The sequence below is a fragment of the Lolium rigidum genome, chromosome 7 (genome assembly GCF_022539505.1).
Source record: "Lolium rigidum isolate FL_2022 chromosome 7, APGP_CSIRO_Lrig_0.1, whole genome shotgun sequence".
In the NCBI taxonomy this organism is placed as follows: Eukaryota; Viridiplantae; Streptophyta; class Magnoliopsida; order Poales; family Poaceae; genus Lolium; species Lolium rigidum.
This window is the reverse complement of record NC_061514.1, coordinates 274,477,287-274,489,791: the sequence shown is the minus strand read 5'-3', so window position 1 is coordinate 274,489,791 and position 12,505 is coordinate 274,477,287. Positions and strand designations below refer to the sequence as shown.

The 12,505-nt window shown below is 43.4% G+C and overlaps 1 protein-coding gene and 1 non-coding gene across 2 annotated transcripts; one reads left to right on the top strand and one right to left on the bottom strand.

Moving 5' to 3' along the window:
• The first annotated feature begins 370 nt into the window (after window positions 1-370).
• On the top strand, window positions 371-442 carry TRNAD-GUC. Its single transcript has one exon. It is a non-coding gene; the product is annotated as a tRNA-Asp (tRNA).
• Window positions 443-913: 471 nt separating this feature from the next.
• Window positions 914-3,784, bottom strand: LOC124675917 (UDP-arabinopyranose mutase 3). Its single transcript, XM_047211995.1, has 4 exons — window positions 3,464-3,784; window positions 1,944-2,194; window positions 1,700-1,868; window positions 914-1,493 (listed from the first exon to the last, which is right to left on the bottom strand). Exons 1-4 carry the CDS (start codon window positions 3,779-3,781, stop codon window positions 1,146-1,148), a joined length of 1,086 nt encoding a protein of 361 aa, XP_047067951.1. The 5' UTR covers window positions 3,782-3,784; the 3' UTR covers window positions 914-1,145.
• Between the last annotated feature and the right edge of the window lie 8,721 nt (window positions 3,785-12,505).

Below are 12,505 nucleotides of genomic sequence, written 5' to 3'. Positions count from 1 at the left end.
ATATGGGCGCCTTATTCTCAGACACAAAAAATTCGAGTGATTTTCTATGATCAGGTTCCATCCAAGTGCTCAAGGCATCATCACCCTGCTTTTGGGAGCACCTGAAACTGCCGCTGGCCCGAACTTTTGATCGTGAGAAATAGCAGGCAAAAGTGCGCCATGGTACTAGCAACCTGAATGCCTCCACTTGATCTATCTGATTCGAGCTCTCTTGCATGCCATATTATACTTTAGAGATGTTGGATAGAATGCATATATATAGGCCGTTCCTGTGTTTGATGGAGAGAAATTTCTCTACGCATGGCATAAAAGAATGTGTCGCTGTGTATGCCTAGAATAATTAGGTTCTTCTATTTTGTAAGACACCAAAGTCGTTGTAGTATAGTGGTAAGTATTCCCGCCTGTCACGCGGGTGACCCGGGTTCGATCCCCGGCAACGGCGTTAAATTTTTGCGTATTGTTCAGTCAGGCGCTCGTCTCTTAATGTGCAATTAGCAGACTACACCATTTGAATTTGAACTAGAGGAAGTTTCTCAAGCTCAAAACGAACAGTAATGAATTCTTTTTGGAACCAGATACTCTTCTCTTTATGTGCAATCAGCAGACGGAAGCATTCAAACTTGGCCAAAAATTGACAACCTAAATACCAACAGCTAAGAAAAATAGCATGCGAATTTCAGAGACCACAGTGTAGAGAATAGGAACCTGCATATGGGTCAAATAATCATATACATGTAAGATAGTTCAGAATAAGCCAGCTGTGGGAAATGAAATCATCCTAAGGTCTTGAATGTTCTCAAGAAACAAACGGAGAAGCAGGTAACATGAACGAACCACAAACAAACCATAGAAACTGCGCATCCAGAGACATTTTCTGAACAGAAAATGATTGCCAAAAATAATACCATGCCAATATGAACAATAACCACTAAATTTATTCTAACTTGAAGGTGATCGAGTTCCCACATTACAACTGTTCCATCACACGCAAAAATGTAAATCCCTTACAGTCGCCAGGGTGGCTGTCTAAGGAAGAGGTAAAATGAAGTTACAATGAAGTGATATCTGAGTTCATCAGCACTAACCAAAACTGTAGTATTTCAGTATGGATAGTTCATATGAACAGAAGTGTATGCTACTGCCTCTCACTTGCTCTTGGGAGCAGGTCCCTTCGCGGTGGTAATTGCGCCCTTTGGTGGGTTAAGCTCATCCCAAGCCTCAATCCATGTGACCATGGCATCAGCAAGCTTGAGGAAGTAGCCGTCCACCTTGCCGAGCTTTGCCTTCACCTGCTTGGCCAGCTCAAGGTAACACTTCTGGACAGTGGTAGCCTCCTTTGGGAGGGCAACAGACTGGAAGAAGGGGATCAACTCCTCTTGCCAGAAGATGCCGTTGTATTCCTTCTTTAGGTTCACAAACGGGTTGCTTGCTTTGCTGTGCCAGATGTAAGGCAGACCAGTCTTAATACCCAGGCTCAAATGATCAGTGATAACCTGTGTGAACAGAGCAAAGGTATTCAGTACAACTAAAACTGCAGCAGGATACAATGTAACTGAGCAAAGCATGGTATCAGTAAGCATGGATTTGTAACTTGCACGATGCACCGCATATACTGAAGTGTTCATGGCAATCAAACTGTATAATTTGCATTCGCAAACATAGAGTCGACGCAATATTTGAAGAAAAATACTGTGTGTACCTTGGTGCACCATCCCGCCCACATATCATCGTAACGGCCAATAGGCTGGCCATCACCCATAAGGCCGAAATACATTGCAGGACCAATGAGCTCACGGTCAAATGCAAGGTTCATTCCACACATTGGAAACAAGGTGCCCTTTGGGATTGTAAGAACAGCATCGACATACCTGATCACAAGAAAGAAACATAAGATTAGCGAGAATAAAAGAAAGATTTGAAAGCTACAAATTCGACATCCTTACCTGTTATTTCTTTCAAGCGGCTTGACAAGCTGGGTAGGTGCATCATAGTCTGGAATGTTGAGCCAAAGCCCATGAGAAACAGCAGTTGGGGCACCCTCGCGGAGACTAAAGGGGTACCCACGAACAAAATCAGCACCATCACGGTATGGGTCATACAAGGTATTGAAGAAAAATGGTGTTGAAGGGCTCAGAAGGTTCTTGATGTGCTGCTCAAGCGCATTGATGTCCTTTCCTGATGGGTCCTTAGCAACCTGAGATTTTGCAAAAAGAATAGGTCAAGATTGAGCTAATGACATGGCATGTGACGCATCACCTTATGTATAGAGTAATTTTGAATGAGGGACTAAAATAATGTCATCACATTCTAAGTCAGTAGACTTGAGACTTTGGTATGTGCATGTGCTAGCGTAGCTACCAACTAATCTAGAAAAAAATATTGCACAGAGCCTCCTCGAAATGCATGTAACACCACGAAAGGAGCATTGTTTACTATTTTCTAACTAAATAGATGACAATTGCAGGCCTGAGATCAAATTTCTGCATAATAAGCCATCCCAGTCTCCCAAAGACCCATCCAAATTGTTTAGCAATCAGGTGGGACCCTTGCGTGAATATACTAGTAACATTGATGTATCTTATGTCAAGGAATGTTGTGTAGTTAAAGATAAATCCAAATTAACAGGTATGTAGGGCATAAGAAAGAGGCCGATCCAAAGACATATATTAGCCTTGGATTGATCCAAGCAGGATGCAAACAACATACTTCTTTCTTGTAATTTCCGTACTGTTAAATAAGTATTATCGTTGTCCACTAGCGAAGATTACTGATCACTACCCTCAAACACACAAAAACAAAATATGCGCAACAGCATAACTGACAAAAGGGGGCGACACAACCTTACAGTTTGTATATGTGGATTTCTATAACAGAAACTCTAAGTTCTACAAAAATTGTGGGTTACCAACACGAGATCCAGAACTTACTTCTCATATCTCATCCAGCTGCAGGCACAGGACCAAATTAACTATTGGCTAGCTCTAATGTTTGGTTTGTACTTGTTAGCAGTGAAGCATGTCAGTTAAGTTTGTTAACCCCAAACCAAAATAACATGATTAGATCATCTGTATGCAGATGACTTCCGCTGAACGCTATCCACTTCCAAGACATGTGAAAGTTGCATTCTACCTACCCATATATCACAGAACTACTAACCATGTGGTTTTTTTTTACACACAAATGAACTGAACCATCATGACTAACACGAAACTGCACTGGTACCCAACGCACCAACATCTCCACGGAGAAATTAATCACAGAAGATATCGCCTTTCTCTTCAACCTATACCCAAACGGATCCGAGCCCCACACCGCAAAAGGAAACCAAAATCGCACCTCAAGTCCTCAACACCACACAAGTTTACAATTCGCCCAAATTAGATTATGATCCAGCGGAATCTGGACAAATCACATCAGCATATAGAAAGATCTAGTGATAGCATGAGCGGTAGAGGGTACTCACGAAGCAGTCGTCGTCGATGGTGTAGATGTACTTCTTCTTGGAGACCATGTAGCCGAAGCAGCGGCATGCGGAGTCCTTGAAGGAGATGCAGGAGGCCTTGGGTCCGAGGATGCGGTTGACGTCGTTGCGGTTGTAGAGCTCGTAGTCGAAGCCCTGGGGCACCTTGATGACCTTGGCCGGGTCGCCGTCCTGCACGATGATGAGGTGGTAGGGCTGGAAGAAGGGCCGCCACATCTCGAGGAAGTCGAGGTTGCGGATCGTCGGGATGACGATGTCCAGCTCGTCCTTGAGCAGCGGCGTCGACGGCGTGGCGGCCATGGCGGCGATCGGTGGTGGGGAGGAGGAGGAGGGCGGTCAGGCTGCAGGGGATATGGAGGTGGCCGGCCGGGGTGCAGAGACGGAGTGGGAAACGGACAGGGTATAAAACGGGGAGGTTTAGTGTGGGCCCGGACGGCTGGGCCGAAGGGTAGACCGGCTGCGGCCGGTGGGCTGGTGGGCCCGCTTCGTCTCTTTTTGTTGCCCTTTGCTTGTCCGTGAAGTGAATAGTTGGTGTGGAGTGGACTCATTGGTGTACCGGTCAGGTTTTGCCAGATTTGTACATGTACAGATAAGTGACAGTGACACGGTTACGGCTCTAGTTTATTTATGTTTATTTTCCTAGGTGGAGCTCAGCTCCAGGCTAGCACAAGAACTGACTACACAACTTTCACCGTTGTATTTTGATGATATATTCTACTCCAACATATTTTAAATAACTTAAATATATTTTAAATTTGACTAAGTCATAAAAAACAATTTATTATCTACAGCATCAAATATATACGCTTGAAATTTGTATTTTATGATAGTTTAATGAGCTATTGGTGCCTAAGTGTTGATATGTTTTCTATAAACTTGGTTAAACTTAAAAGAGGATTTACTCTAAAAAACTAGAGAACTTGAAGTAATTAGAAATATAAGAACGAGTAGCAGAATACAAGACAACTACTCCGAAGTATTTTAATTATGATAAAGTTGAGGCTCAAAGTTATGCGGAACAAATGTAATGTATATGTTGATAGAGGGTGTAATATCACTCATGCCTCCTCAGTAACGATATATTTGGGTAGAATACATGTGAATTATGGTGTGCAACAGATGTTTTGGTTGATTTTCTACCATACAGACTTCACTCCTTTATTGCTCCCATTGTCGGGAGTTCGCCATATTTATTCTCCACTGGAACGTATCACTCTTTTCGCCACCTCGTCCCTTCGATCACACACACTCTCTCTCCTTCTTCCATCGTCTTAAACACCTTTTTCAAGACAAGGAACATATTATCTTAGAAACCACTGATTAACCCTATCCCTATGGCGCGCACCTTCCTTTTGAAACTGGCGTTTCTTTTGTCAAATAATTCGATGCCCCTGCGAAAAACCGAGTAAAGAAAGAGGTAAGGGCCGGGTCAGAGGCGGAACAGACATTCAAAGCAACCGAACCATAGATCCAGCTTTGCAGGACAAGTCTCATTTATTAGGGAAGCCAAGGACATACTTATCCTTTGATGTTTTTCTCTTTATCTTCCAGGTTGACTCGAGAGGCGCCTTGTCAGTTACCCAAATGGATATCATCATACTCTTCCTCCTCCTTCCACAACTCATCTTCTTTGATGTATCGAAATGTTGTTCGGTCTCTTGATCAGACAATGAATGTTGTACATAAACTCTAAACAAATAAGTCGCAACAACTAAAATATGGGACACCCACATGTACACCTGGTGACCAAGGGAGCATGGGCTTAGGGGTGGAAACGGATCGGATACGAATCGGATAGTGCTCTTCCCATATACGTTTTCATATTTTCAAAACGAATACGGATGCGGATGTTACCGAATACAAATTCGGAGCGGATGTTAATTGAATACAAATACGAATCAGATGTTTTCTTAGTTCGGAGCGAATACGAATATAAGGAAACAATAGATTCATGTCCAATAATGAGTCAATTATAGAATGGTAAAGAGACAAATACACTAATATATTGCATAGTAGATTCAAGTTAAATCACATAAAAGAACATTTGACTAATTTGTTAGTTTCTCTAGGTTAGGTAATTGGCATATTCACGTCGAATTACTAATATTGGCTACATAATCTTATTCAGATACGAATATATCCATTTTCATATCCACATTTTTTTCAAAATTAAATAACACATTTGTATTCTTTTTGTAAAACGTGATGAGGACATCCCTACTACACTACTACCTCCGTCATTGCAAGATGAAGACGATCCTGCTGTGAAGTTCAAGTCCAATGAAGTCAGAATTGGACCAATGACACAAGCTCGTGCGAAGCTACTTAAACAACAGGTGAACTTGTTCTTAAGTGATACTTTGATCGATGAGAACTTTATACTGCCTAAGTCCTATTACTTATGTATGATCAGGTATGAAGAAGAAGAAAGCATCGCATGAGGAGGAGAGGAGCAGCTGGACAAGAAACTGGACGTGAAGCTGGATATGGAGCTGGCCATGAAGCTGGACAAGAAGACATCCCATGGAAGCGTGAGGGAGGAGAGGGAGGCATGCGCGAGGGGAGAAGAAGAAGTCTAGGCCAGCGCCAGGCCCGGTCAGACCGGCCGGCACGCCCAGTCCCAGGCACGGTCCGACCGGCCGGGCGCCAGACCGGCCCAGCCCGGCTCCGACCGGGCGCCACGCTTATGCCAGCCGGGTCACATCCAGTAATCCTGGACGCCTAGCCGGTTTCCACCCGGCGCCAGGTCCGATTTCAACTGGCCTGACCCGGTCCCAGGCCCGGTCGACCGGCTCCTGAGCCGGCCGTGTCCGAGTCTGTCTCGACCAGATCTCGATCTGGGTCGGTTATTCTTGTATTTTCTCGAACCCTGGTCGTCCTGAACCCCTATATAAGTGCCCAGGATGCCCCCAAATTAGGTTTAGACCACGTTTAAGATAAACCCTAGTTCATAGTTGATTGTTTTGCAACTCTATTGAATCCCTACACCATTATTGCATTGATTTGGAGTAAACCCTGAAAGTCTTGTGTGATCTGTTGTTCCATTGGGAATTAGACGGTTGCAACTTACCGCTTCGTGGTCGGAGGCTACGTGCGCAAGTGTGTGGAGTTGCGAATATCTTGCAGGGTTGAGAGCTGTTGCATTGGCGACAGAGACCAATCGAGAGATCTCGTTGCGTCATACAAGTTATCATCCACTTCATCATCAAGTTATCTCCGTTGTATTCATCCCGTGATCATCATCACTATCATTACTTACTGAGAAGATCGGGCCACCCCTTATCATATTGGTATCAGTTTTGAGTGTTTCCTCGGTAAGTCATCCACAATCCACCCCATAGTTAAGTTGTGAGTGTTTCCTATCCAGAAAAAATCCAAAAATATTAGGGTTAGGGTTTGCCATAGCCTTATATTGCACTAATTTCGAGTTTTAGTTGCTTTTCGTACTTGTTTTGCGTATCTTTTTCTTCCATCTAGTATTGTTAGGGTTTGTGTCTCCGCTTTCATCTAGAGTCAGTTTTTGTTGCTCCTAGTCCACATAGCATACAGTGTGTTTGTCCAAACCATAGCCACAGTCTTTCGATATACGTGACTAGGAACTTCCGCAGAAGAGACTAGTTTTACCGCTCGACAGGATGCTCATTAGGGTTTTGGTGCTTTGCATTATCTGTTGGCCGTGTTATCAAGGAGTTGAGTCATAAAAAAAAAGAAAATTGAAAAGAAGCAAAAAGAGCTACATAGCTGCGTGTTATACAAAAAGAAAATCCAAAAAGAAAAGTGAAGTGCTCGTAGAATCAAGTGAAGTCCTAAGTTTACTTTACTGCACCAGTAGTTGAGCAATCTTGTGCATGTCCCGTTGATCTCTTTGCTAGCGTCTCTAGAGTGCATTGCAACCTTTCATCCATACAGTTGCATTGCCATATTTATCGCTTTGTGTGAGTATCATTGGTTGTCTACGGTCAGCGCTAGAGGTTGTTATTGGTGCAAATAGGTAGCCCACCTACAGCCCCACATATACCCTGCTTTGTCGTGTGATTGTTCTTATACCCTTGATATTCGTTTCGCTACATCCGTGCACTAGTCATCACTACAAGTGGTAAGCAATACTAATTCACTTTGGAGCGGTAAGATTTCCTTTTCTTATCAGTTTTGAGTGAGTTGTGAGAGTACCACCACATATATTTGTTTTAGTGCACTAACCTACTAACCATGTCTTCTAGTGATGAGAAAATTGTTAACCAGAAAAACAAGGATGCCGCTGATGTGATGACATGGAGGGAGTATGAAGCTCTTCGTAATGAGATGCGACGTGAATTCTGCACTCAGAACGATGAACTTAGGGGGACTGTTCAGGGGATCTCCCAGAAGCTAGATGCTACTAATGAGACAGTCACCACAATGCAAGATCAAATGACGGATATCCAGCGTAGTCTTCAAGTTTTGCAACTAGCTGTTGATAATCTCACCCAACAACAGCAACAAGAAGCAGAAGACCCTGATCTTCAGGATGAAGCACCTGGTGTTGGTCGTGGTGCTGGACGTGGTAACCGCGGTCGTGGTTTCGTTGAACTCGAACACCATGGTCGTGGGTTTGAGGAAGAAGACGAATTGGGTAAGCCAAAGTTCTCGATACCCAAATTTGAAGGAGGTGCTGATATTGAAGAATATCTCTCTTGGGAGCTGAAGATTGAGAAGTTATGGCGCTTACATAATTACACTGAAGATAGGAAGATCAAGCTTGCACTAGTAGGAAAACGCTTATAGGCGGAGCTTAGTTCTGTGGCGCACCTCTAAAAATGCGCCACAGAATGTTATTTTGTGGCGCACCATGCTAGGTGCGCCACAGAAATAGCTTAATTTTGTGGTGCACCGCGTACCAATGCGCCACAAAAACATGGTGGGGCCCACACCCTGCCACCCCAATCATTGGTTTCACTATTCCTATGGCGCACTGCTCCGGGTGCGCCACAGAAATAAGTTATTCTGTGGCGCACTGTGCCTAGTGCGCCACAAAAATAATGTATTCTGTGGCGCACTGTTCTCGGTGCGCCACAGAATTAGCGAACCAGATATACAAAAGTAGAGTCAACCTCCCACCTACCACACTACCCAAGCCATTCTTCTTCCTCCATCTAGCTCGTCCCCCCTTCTCTCTCATACCATTTTGGCTATACTTTTCACTTGCTTGGGTATTTATTGCACTTACTTTCGTTGATACATAATTGGAGTTGAGGAGAAGGCTCTCCATACTCTCTCCTCCTCTCGAACTCATACCAGTCGAACAAGAGCAAGATGAAGATGAAGACCTTCCTTGTGCTCTCGCTCTTGCTCACCATCGTCGCGGCGGTACTCTATTTCATCCTAGTGTAGGCGGCGGCCGGCCGGTGTCACTTCATTTGTATCTAGAGATGATGAACTTAATTAATATGCATGGATTGTGAGTTGTATGGAGCTATATGTATAACTCGATCGGGCTCTAAGTAATGTGATGATGATGTATAATGTTGCTATGTTATATGTGTCCATACTATATCTGTCTATATTATATCTGTATATAACTCGTATACTATGTACAAAACTCTGTATAATACACCGAGGCGGTATAAAATCGAGTATACCTGTACAATGTTACGTAGGCGCAGCAAAATATAATTCAGTGGCGCACCTATTTACGTAGGCGCAGGGGGAACCGGTGTGCCACGTAAAATTTTATTTACGTGGCGCACCACAACATGTGCGCCACGAAACCTTAATCCCCGTGGCGCACGGGCCAGTGCGCCACAGAAACCTTATTTTTGTGGCGAAGTTTCTGTGGCGCACCGCCCATGCGCCACAGAATCACTTTTTCGTGCGCCACTGATGAGGCTTTTCCTACTAGTGTTGCTTCTTCCGAATTTGATGGTTATGCATTGCGTTGGTGGGATGGACTTGTGTGTGCTCGCGAAGAAGATGGTGAGCTGCCTATAATCACATGGCGTGCTATGAAGGCGGCAATGCAAGCTCGTTTCGTGCCCACTAACTATTTGCGATCTATATATGATAAGTTGACCCTATTGAGACAAGGTGTGAAGACTGTTGATACTTATTTCATGGAGATGGAGATGCTTGTGCAGCGTGACCGTGTCCGTGAGTCACTTGAGATGACAATGCAGCATTTTCTCAATGGTTTGAAGTATGATATCAAAGGCATTGTTCGTCATTACAGTTACACCACTATTAATGAGCTGCTACATCATGGAAGAGAAGCTGAATCACAGTTGGCTGAAGAAGCACAAGTTAAAGGTCGTGCTACGGGAGCTGGGCGCTACACGCCTAGGGCGCCCCCATCTATGGCACCGGCGCCATCTACGCATTCCGCACCTTATTCGACTCCGTCTAGCAAGCCGGTCTCCAATGTGTCCAACACAAAGAAACCCGAACCTGCTGCAACCTGCAAGTACGGGTGATTCTAGCATGTCTACTGCGCGCAACCGTGATATGAATTGTCATACATGTGGTGGCAAGGGTCACTTCAAGAGAGATTGTCCTAACCGCAAGGTCATGACTATCAATGAGGACAATGAGTATGAGACTGGAGATGATGTTGATCCATATGCTCCAGAAGATGATGACTATGACAGTGATGGTGTAGATGCTTATCCATCTGAAGCTCGCACTATTGTTGTGTCTCAGCGTGCTCTTAATGTGTTGCCAAGTGCATCTACTCAGCGCTGCAATTTGTTCCAAACAAAGGCTTTAGTTGGTCCTGACAAGGCTTGCAAGGTCATTATTGATGGCGGGAGTTGCCGCAATTTAGCAAGCAAGGAGTTGTGTACCAAGCTGAAGTTGAAGTATCTCCCGCACCCGCATCCATACTATATTCAGTGGTTGAGCGACAATGGTGAGATGAAGGCAAACCACATGGTGCGTGTTGAGTTTGAGATTGGACCGTATAAGGATTCCATTGATTTTGATGTGGTTCCTATGACGGTGTGTCACCTACTATTTGGTCGGCCTTGGCTTTATGATCGTTCTGTGCAACACAATGGCCGTGCCAATACATATCACTTGGAGTTCAAGGGCAAGAAAATCAATTTGCAGCCTATGTCACCACAACAAATTGTCAATGAATCTCGTCAGAAAGTTGAAGTAAACTTGGAGGATGCACCTTTAGATAGGCGAGAGAATTGTAATACCGTGAGTGATATAACGAAAAGTGAGAGAGTGAATTCCTTAGTCTTATTAGCCACCAAAGAAGATATGAGAGAATTTAGTGAGGATCCTTTAGCCATGCCTCTTGTGCTCATGTACAGGGGTACGGTTTTGGTTTCTAATGACATGGCCCCTATTCCTCTTGGTGTTTCTAATATGTTGTAGGAATTTAGCGACGTGTTTCCGGAGGAGGTTCCCGCAGGACTACCACCATTGCGTGGTATTGAGCATCAAATTGACTTGATCCCCGGAGCTTCACTGCCCAATAGGGCGCCATATAGGATGAACCCCGAAGAGACGAAGGAGATACAGAAGCAAGTACAAGCGCTACTCGATAAAGGTTATATCCGCATAAGCCTTAGTCCTTGTGTTGTTCCTGTTATTCTAGTTCCTAAGAAAGATGGTACATGGCGCATGTGTGTAGATTGTAGAGCGATAAACAATATTACTATTCGATATCGTCATCCTATTCCCCGTTTAGAGGATATGCTAGATGAATTGAGTGGTGCTGTTGTTTTGTCTAAAATTGATTTGCGTAGTGGTTATCATCAAATTAGGATGAAAGATGGGGATGAATGGAAAACAGCCTTTAAAACAAAATTTGGTTTATATGAGTGGTTAGTAATGCCTTTTGGTTTGACTAATGCACCTAGCACTTTCATGAGACCGATGAACCATGTTTTGCGTAATTTTATTGGCAAGTTTGTGGTTGTGTACTTTGATGATATATTAATCTACAACCGCAATGAATCTGATCATACTATACATATTCGACATGTTTTGCAAGTGTTGCGTGATAATAAACTCTATGGTAATCTTGAGAAGTGCACATTTTGCAAAGATAAGGTCATATTTCTGGGTTATGTTGTCTCTAAGCATGGAGTAGAAGTAGATGTGTCTAAAATTGAAACAATTCAAAATTGTCCTACTCCCATGAATGTGAGTCAAGTACGAAGTTTTCATGGTCCAGCTGGGTTTTATAGAAGATTTGTGCCCAACTTTAGTACTATTGCTGCACCTTTGAATGATTTGACTAAAAAGGGTGTTGTCTTTGAGTGGGGCGCAGCCCAAGATCATGCTTTTGATGAACTGAAAAGATTGTTAACTTCTGCACCGTTGCTTGCACTTCCTGATTTCAATAAACAATTTGAGATTGAATGTGATGCTAGTGGTATTGGAATTGGTGGTGTGTTGATGCAAGAGAGTCGCCCAATTGCATATGTTTCTGAGAAACTTTCTGGTGCTAAGTTGAACTATCCTATCTATGATAAAAAAATTGTATGCTTTAATTAGATGTCTTGAGATTTGGCAACATTACTTGTGGCCAAAAGAATTTATCATACATTCTGATCATGAAGCTTTAAAATATCTGAAAGCTCAATCTACTTTGCATAAGCGTCTTGCTAAGTGGGTTGAGTTCATTGAGTCTTTTCCATACATTATGAAGCATAAGAAGGAAAAGATAATATTGTTGCTGATGCTCTATCTAGAAAGAATATGCTATTAACTCAACTTGATGTTAAAATTCCTGGTTTAGAGATACTATGTGATTTGTATGCTACTGATCATGATTTTGCTGAACCATATCGCTTGTGTGCTATTGGTAAAGCATGGGAAAAATATCACATACATGATGGGTTCTTGTTTAGAGCTAACTAACTATGTGTTCCAGAATCGTCTGTGCGTTTGCTCTTATTGCAGGAATCCCATGCTGGAGGTTTGATGGATCACTTTGGGCGTGAGAAGACGCTACTCATGCTAGCTGACCACTTTTATTGGCCAAAGATGAGGTGGGATGTGGACATATATGTGAAGAGGTGCATTACTTGCAAC